Source organism: Nematolebias whitei, chromosome 1, assembly GCF_014905685.2.
Source record: "Nematolebias whitei isolate Nwh7 chromosome 1, NemWhi1, whole genome shotgun sequence".
NCBI lineage: Eukaryota > Metazoa > Chordata > Actinopteri > Cyprinodontiformes > Rivulidae > Nematolebias > Nematolebias whitei.
In genome coordinates, this window is record NC_056498.1 from 48,542,343 (window position 1) to 48,551,284 (window position 8,942).

The window sequence follows — 8,942 nt, forward strand, 5'->3', positions numbered from 1 at the left end:
AAATCGACCGGCCGATTTATCGGTGCACCTCTAACAATAACAGTATAGAAATCATCATTGTTTGTTGAGAAGCCTGATCTCTACAGGGATTAATTAGATTTTCAGTCTATTCATCCAACATGTGGGCAGCAGACACCTGCGTCCAGATGGAAGCAACCTGAACTCACCATGGAGTGGGTGATCAGGATCTGCCAGAATAAGCCTGGCCTCGTTCACTGACCTCGCCTTGTGTAGGCCAGTGAAAATCATCGTGTAAATCATTTGTAAAGTTTTCTTAAAAGCATCTTTGTGTTGCTTTTTGGGGTCAGGAGAAGAGGAAATTAAACCCAGATAAAGCCCTTTTGACACGATTGTCAAAATAATCCATTTTGTAACCTTTTCTGACTCGTCTGAGTCTGCGGTGAGTGCCGGCGCTGTCGGTCAAAGTGCTGCTGACGCTTGGATGTCTAATGGCCTCTTTACACCGTTTGACCTCTCAGTCCTGCTGACGAGCCACACATTCTTCACTTATTACAGCCTCGTCTCCATGCAATTAATTTTCCATTCATGCAGGTTTTTTTATGTCACAGTCACAAGAATTTGTTTTTTGGCGCTCTGTGTGCGCTTCATGGCATGGAGGCAAAACTCAAACTTGAGCCGAGCTGTCTGTGAATGTCAGCGCTGCAGGCTTCCACTGAGGCTTCCGGTTTGTTGTCTCTTGGATCCAGGTCTATCTCCTCGGCTTTAGCCTGGATTAGAGAATGTTTGCTCAAGACACAGCGTGAAGTGTGTGAAGCTTTGCCCCGTCCATGTTCTAAACATAGACACACGCACCAGGATATATAACAGGACGACCTGCGTAGACGTGAAATTACAATTTACTGTTAAAAACTTTAAAGATTTCTCATGATTCTATCTAATCTTTATTTAGGTTTTCTATATATTACACAATAAAACGTCTGAAGATTGTTGAAGAATGACTGGTTAAAGTTAAAACAAGCAGAAGAGAAGCTAAAATGAGCAGAAAGCTAAATGTGACGATCTGAGCTAAAAACTATAATTTATTTAACGGTCGGTAAAAGATGGATTTCGAAAAGTCATAGCTAAAAGCTAATGTGACAAAGTCTGAGCAAAAGGCTTTAATTTGCTTAACAGTGGGTTAAAGCTGAATTTAAACAAAAAATATATAATAAAACTGTAGATTAAAGCTAAAATTGGAGAATTCCTCAAAGCTAAGTTAAACATAAGTTTTAAAAATAGTTGCTAAAGCTAAATGTAGGAAAAGATGTAAGCTAAATTTAGCAAAGACATAGCTAAAAGTAAAATTAGAAATACAGTAGTTAAAAGCTAAATGTAGCAAAGTCTGAGCTAAAAGTTATAATTAGCGAAACAGTGGCTAAAAGCTAAATTCAAACAAAAAACAACAAAATATATCAAAACTGTAGATTAAAGCTAAAATAAGATAAATCCACTAAGCTAATATTAACAAAACTGTAACAAACGCAAATGTTTTAAAAATCGTTGCTAAAGCTAAATGTAGAAAATATGTAGCTAAGAGCTAAATTTAGCAAAGGCATAGCTAAAACTAAAATTAGAAATATAGTGGGTAAAAGATAAATGTAGCTAAATGTCACAGCTAAAAGCTCATTTTGCAAAACGGCTTAAAGGAAAAGACCAAACTAGATCAGACATGCTTAAGCAGATTTCAAAGAACAATGAGCTCTCGATTTATTTCTTTGAAAAAAACTTTTGGTAAATAGTTTTTAATAAAAAAAAATATACAAAAGTCATGCTACACTATTCCTGATCAAACAAATGTTCTGACAGAAATGGCTAAAATAGCACAAAGTTTGCATGCATACGTAGCTTGATGTTAAAACTCACAAAGGAGACTGTAGACAAGAAAACGGTTTGAATTCTGTCTCAACACTATTGAATCCATCCCTTTTAATAATTAGTGGATTTTATGGTAACAGAGTTAAACCACTTTATTTTGAAAATTAGCTTCTTGATTGGAAGTATCACTGCGTTTATACAAATTTTAAAAAATCATCCTTAATAACGTTGCTAATAAACACGACGACAAGCCGCCTACATTATACTATTATTTTTATGTGTTTTTGAGCTGTTTGGAGACTTTCCTGAATTTCTGGCTGCAGTTAATATTTGTGATGAATTGCCGTGGGTCACCAGAACCACATCAACAAATGTGCAGGCCTGTCGCTGTTCACTCAACCCGTCATTGAACTAATGGATGTTTGGCCCATAATCTCCTGGCCTGACCTGATACTTTATTTAGAATTCATACAAATCTCCTTTTATCAACAGCTCATGCAAAATGCTCGACCAGTTCATCTAAATAATCCAGTCCATCAGCTGTACGTTCTTAATTTTATCTGGGGTCACGGGCGTGCCGAGCCAAGTCTGGCTGGCAGGTTACATCAGGTTATACACGGAACAACTACAGAACAATTTCCAAACTCGGTACTTGAGCTAAGGTTTTAGAAAAACTGGTAAATACTCGTCAATAAGTATTTGGACTCTTAATATTTTATCTTCTCTCCAATCTGGCTTCAGGAACCAACACAGAACAATGACTCCTTCGCTAAAGGTTTTTAATGATGTTGAAGCTTTGGACTCTAAGGATTATTGTGCTGCACTTTACTTAGACCTGTCCAAAGCCTTTGATACTGTAGATCATGACATCTTGTGCCACAAGCTCTCGGATATTGACTTCTCAGATCACACTGTTGGCTGGTTCGGAGGCAATGCGTTCAACATAACGGTACTTTATCTAGCTACCGAACAGTCACTAATGGTGTGCCACAAGGCTCAGTTTTAGGACCCGCTCTTTTTACAATGTATATAAATAATTCAGGTCAACACATTCCTGACATACTTGCATCTCTATGCTGACGATGCAGTTGTTTATCGCCAAGCCAATACAATTGCAAAGGTTTTCCAGTTTCTACAGTCTGCGTTCGACATCATCCAGTCAGATTTGTTCCGTCTCAAACTGGTGCTAAATGCTGATGAAACCAAAGGGATTTTGTTTTCAAACAGAAAGTCAGTGCTAGCAACTGTTCCTCTCTCATCCATGCATGGTGTTCCTACTGAGTTTATAGATTCTTACAAATACTTGAGAATTTTGGTCGGTGCACATCTCTCTTTTAAACCACATATCGAAAAAAGAAACTGAAATTAAAACTGGGTTTCGTTTTCAGAAATAGATCTTGCTTAACTCTGAATGCCAGCAAACGCCTTGTAACTGCTACCTTCCTACCGGCCATTGACTATGGTAACAATATTTACATGTCTGCTCCAGCCGGCTCCTTGCAGATGTTGGATTCTGTCTAACTGGTTGTAACTACCGTACCCATCACTGCACTTTACTCATTGGTCAGCTGGTCATTATTAACTTTACACAGACTCTTGAGTCACACTGGAACGTTTTCATCTTTAAATCACTCCTTGGTCTGCTGCCTTCTTACATCTCCTCCCACATGTCACGTCATCAGTGCAGTTACAGCGTGCGCTCTCAGGCCATCATGACCTGCAACATTCCTTCAGTGCAGACTGAACTCAACAAAAATACATTTTCTTACTCTGCTCCTGTAATGTGGGACAACTTGCAACAAGAAAACCTTATTTCTTTAGGGAATTTAAACATTTGATAATTTCCATAGAAACATCAAAGCAAATCTGTTCTTGTTTTTAGTATTTTACCTCATTTTATATGGCACCTTGATTTAATGCTTTATAACACTACTTTTATTTTAATAGCATTTTACTGTAGTTTACTGTCTGTACTTTATATGTTGTCCAAACAGTTCTCTCTTGTACATGAGTCTTTGTGACTCAATGAGACTAACCTGTATAAATAAAGGTTGAATGCAACATCCTGGTCATACCCTCTGTACGTTACAGAGCCGTTGTAGTGAGGCAGAGAACCATACACACTTGGAACTGTGGCCAGTTTAAAACAAAGTTTTGTGTCTTTGGTCTGTGGGAGAAAACTGGAACACTGCAGTCTCAGAGACGCAGGAAGAAAAGGCACATTTTTCGCAAAAACGCCACATCAACCAGCAGCTTAAAAGCCACAACCCACTTCTTGTGTGACCCACTTCAGCGTTGTGCCACCCACATTTTAAAGTCCTGAGTTATGATCAACAAGAGGGCTAAAATGTTCTAAACCCAAGCTAAAAGAACCTCATGTGGGCCCTGAGGGTAGAAGAACTTTGCCTTGATCTTGAATGCAGCTTGGAAACTTAAAAACTGAAAACAGAAAGAAAGGTCCGTGAAGAACGGTTCAATTCTGCACCCGTCAGGGGTGATAAATGCACTGCTTCAGGAACATGTCATGCTTTGACTTCATGTTCTATTAAAGGTCCAAATTCATCATTAATGCTGAGCTACAGTGAAGGAAACATTGCAGTGTTTTAAAAAGTCTGCAGGCTTGTGTGAAGTATCTGGGTCATAAGTGGGAAAAGTTTTCATGTCCCGGTTTTGTAACAAACCGAAACTTTCTGGTTTTAAAGTAATAATTTTTGATTTTCACAGTAATGATCGTCACAGCTCGGTCCACAGAACTTTTATTATGGTTTAGTGCATTTAATATTTTAAATTAATATTTATAAATAATGATCTGAATGGCCCAAACAGTTCATTTCTATTCCGTTTATTTATCTAGCGCCATTTCACAACAGAAGTCGTCTCAGGCACTGAACAGAAACATTGACGTACATAAAAATCAGTTGACAATACTTATCTAAGGAGAGCTCAGATTGTTTCAAAATAATTGCTTAAAGTAATAGTTTTATTTCAATATTGAGTTCTGAATGACTTTGCTAAAAAAGCTGAAACTGAGTTGTTGAAGCTAAAAGTAAAATATAGCTAAAATGAGCTAAATGGGAGCTAAAGTAGCAAAATGCTAGTTAGAATAAGTAAGGCACAACCTAAAATCTGAAATAAACAAATGCTAGCTAAAAGTGGTAATGGTAACAAATCGCTATCAACTAAAAGTTAGCTAAAAGCTAAAAAAAAAAAAGCTAGACAGAAGCTAAAAGTGGCAAAATGTTGGCAAAAGGTTAGTTAAAATCTCAAAGTGCAAAAGGCTAGTTAGAAGCTAGCCTATAATAATAATAATAATGGCTAATATTTGTTGGCTATAAGCAAAAATGACAAAAGTCTGGCTGAAAGCTAAAAGTAGCAGAATGATAACTAAAAGCTAAAAATAGCGGATAAATCAAAAACAACAATTACTTTGTCAGTTTACCTGAATACAGGAACATCTGGTTGGTGAAACTCAGAGACGGTAGCAGCGGTGTACATACAAGCTAAATGACACAACGCAAGCTAAAAGGAAATGTCAAAGAAACATAATTTTTGAAAATATTTAAGCAATCACAATTTTTTTTATTATATTATGGCATTTGTAATTGTTTTGATGTTGACAACCAGAGAGCAAAGTTGTTTTTTTGTTTTTTTTAGAACAAATCAGATGTGCGTTGAAATGGATGAGCATCATCTGCAGAAATGTTGGAATGGCTGAAATTTAGGCCTAAAAGCATTTGAAACCAACATCCCTCTATACAAAAGTTGCACATAGGGCTGCACGATATGGACCTAAATTAACATTCAATATTTTTAAGATAAATTGCGATATACGATATATATATCAATATTCAAATATCTGCTAAGTTCATGGCACAAACCAATACAGCAGACATGTTCTTGTTTTTAGTATTTTACATCACTTTATAATGTAGCTGTTTTGTTTAGTTTTTTTAATATAATTTTCTTCTGTTTATTTTTTCAATCCTTATGCTTTCTTTTACGATTGTCTATTTTTGTCATCGTTTGTTAAAAACGGGTCTCTCTCTCATAAATGAGTCCCGTGGCTCAATGAGACTAACCTGTATAAATAAAGGTTGAATGAATTGTTTTTTTTCCTTTCCATAAAATAATAACAAAAATATATTTCTGAGTCAAAGCTTTGTTCCAATTATCACACAGGTGCATTTATTAACAAACAGCCTTAACTCTACTAAATGTCTAAAAATAATAAATTAGTTTTGACCCGGTTTTTTTTTTTTATTTGGTCAGGAAAGGAGTCTGAAAACACAGTCGGAGCTGCAGCTTATAACTTATAGCGCTGTTTTAAATGGTGAAGAAGATTTGTAGTTCTCACCTTTGTTGGGACTTATTTTCGGCATCGTTTACCGAAAACATTTTTTGGCTGCTCATCTAAAAATTTAAATCCAAACCATCTCCAAATAACAGCCATTGTTTTTATTTTTATTTTTTGGACAACAGCGCTGCTTCTCCTCTCTATTTAATCGATGGACTGTTTTGTATGCGACACCAATGTATTAAATTCCCCTTCTTCATCCCTGATCTGGCCTTTTCTTTTGTTTTTTTTTTGCCAAGAGGCAGTGCTCTCTTCCTCCTCCGTTGATGCCATGACTGAAATGGTGAAAAATTAAGGAATTTGTCACGAGCAAATTAAAATCAGTCCCAGCGTGGCTGCGGGAGTGTCTGGAGATTTCCTGGTGGTCTGGTCTGATGTGTGGACTGCAGGGCCAGCGCTCCTTTTTATTTTATTTTTTTTTAAGAACTTTTTATTAACATATAAACACAGAACACCGCTGCAGCTGAGGTTGCCAGCTCTTGTTTTTGTTTTTTTTTCTGACTTGTTAATCAATCCAGTAGGCGTGTCAGCAAAGGACCAATCGGCGACCTCAATTTGTTCCGAAAGTAAACGCCCCTTTTCTGTGAAGCTGCTCTGCAGCCGCTCAGGATGGACGCTCAAGCATGAAGCCTGAACCCTCTGCATACGTATGCACGAACGGACGTACGCGGGAGTATACTGGGGGCTTTACTTGTCTTAAACTAGCATGCGTAGGTGAGGTGCTGTGTTTGTAGTCAGAGGGAGAAGGAGGGGCTGAGTGTATATGGAGGCACAGACGGGAGAAAAAGAACTACATGGATTTTCAAGTCTAATACTCAACAGTTGCGATAAAGCCATTTTAACCTTCGTAAATAGAAAATCTTGCGATACATCGAGTATATTTGATATATCCCCCAGCCCTAGTTGTACACGAAACAAGATTCATAGCATCATCTCCTGACAGTCGTGAATAATTAGAAATGTAAATGTCTGTAATAAACCTATAGACTATATAGGAATATGTTCGTTCAAAAATGGTGGAAGACAAAATACTAATACAGTATGATTGAAAATGTAAACATTTTAGGATGTAGAAATGATTTTTGAAGCACATAATTTCTCCATCTTGTTCAATGTTTGATGTGACTGAGGTGGGATTTGAACCCAGGTTGTCTGGTTGGTGGGCAAAGACTCGTTCGTCTAGCTAGCAGTTGTGGTTGTAGTGAGAGAGTGAGCGGGCGAGAGAGAGAATATATAAAAAAAGTTATTTTCAAATGGTAAAATCATTAATCCAAGAATATTATCGACAAGTCAAATGATTAAACGTTTAACTTTTATTTATGAATCTCACATTAATAAGGAAATGTGCTATTAGAAGATGTAAAGTGTGCATTTGGACTCACTCATTTGCATAGGGCTTAAACCTTGATTTTAAACAAGTTATTTCCTGTATTTATAAATACAAATATATTCTCTAGATTTGCACGAGTACTGTAATCACTGGACCATTGTGACCTAATTAATACGTCACTAAAGCCTGCTGCAGTTTAAAGTGCAGTTGTGTGGTGGTCGTGCTTTACCATAATATCAAAGCTGCTGACACATCTCCATTATATCTCCGTTTTAAATCCTATTAAAGATTACTATTTCAAAAACCATACATAGCACTCACACCACAAGTCAAAGACAACATCACTTAAATGAGCTTCACATCTAGAAATTATAATGGATTGTAGTTTCATTGCAAAAATCTACAGAAGATTAATAATAATAATAATAATAATGAAGGGAAACAGAATCACAATACATTTTCAATGCACACTAATAATGTGAATGCATGAATCAGCGAGCATACGCCCTCATTAAATGATTACCTACACTTTGAAACAATTGTCTTTTAGTACATTTATTTAAGCAAATAATGCAACTTTCTGAAATTCATCTTTTTCCTGTTTTACCTCCAGAGCACCAAAACTATTTTGGCGTGGATGAAAATCTGGGTCCCGTGGCGGTGAGCATCCGCAGGGAGAAGCTGGACGAGGGGAAAGAGAAAGAGGGAATGCAGTACAACTATCGGATCACCTTCAGAACCAGTCAGGTAACTCTCCAACCAACCCTTTGAACACACTGATGTGAGCGAGCAGCAGACGTAAACACAGAACCGAACTCGTGTTGTTACATGTCCAAGAAAGCGTGACGAAACTCTGCTGTTGTGACAACTCAGTGGTAGCTACAACCTTTGCTACGAGTGGCTCTCAACGGATACTTTCGACCAAGTAGAGCAAAAATATTTCATACTTTGACATATTGTCTTTGGTATTTTAAGGTCATTCTTCTTAGTGCTCAGTCAGGCGGTAGAAGAAAATTTGCTCCGAGCTCCCCGACGTGTCCAGCCGCTCTGGGTCAGTCATGCAAACACAAAAACTATCAGAGTCGGTGTGATCGTCTTACACGCACACACTGGGTACGTCCTTATGTGCACTCACAACGTGATTAATCCAAAAACTGAGTTGCTTTGCCTGAGCGTCCGTGGTGGACTGGGAGCTCTCCTTGATTGATGCTGGTTGGTCTCATTCACTGAATAATTCAGGTGCAACAGATGCGTCGGGCAGGAAATGTCACCGATATCCAGCACCGTTCTCCCTTTGAAGCACCCCTCCCATGATGAAACATCTGGGTCACGGCGGCCATGGAAGTGGCATACAGACAGTGTTTTTAATGTCCCCAACCACTGTTGGGTCTATTTGTGTTAATTCCTGTCATTTAGCCTCAATGCCCTCTCTGGTCTCTCCCC

General features: G+C 37.7%; 1 protein-coding gene across 1 annotated transcript in view; it reads left to right on the top strand.

The window, feature by feature from the left end:
• LOC119423797 (signal-induced proliferation-associated 1-like protein 2) overlaps positions 1-8,942 on the top strand; it is a 111,539-nt gene that overhangs the window by 4,448 nt on the left and 98,149 nt on the right. The window contains exon 2 of the mRNA XM_037691246.1: positions 8,113-8,246. Coding sequence (XP_037547174.1) covers positions 8,113-8,246 — 134 coding nt within the window. The remainder of the gene's footprint in view (positions 1-8,112; positions 8,247-8,942) is intronic.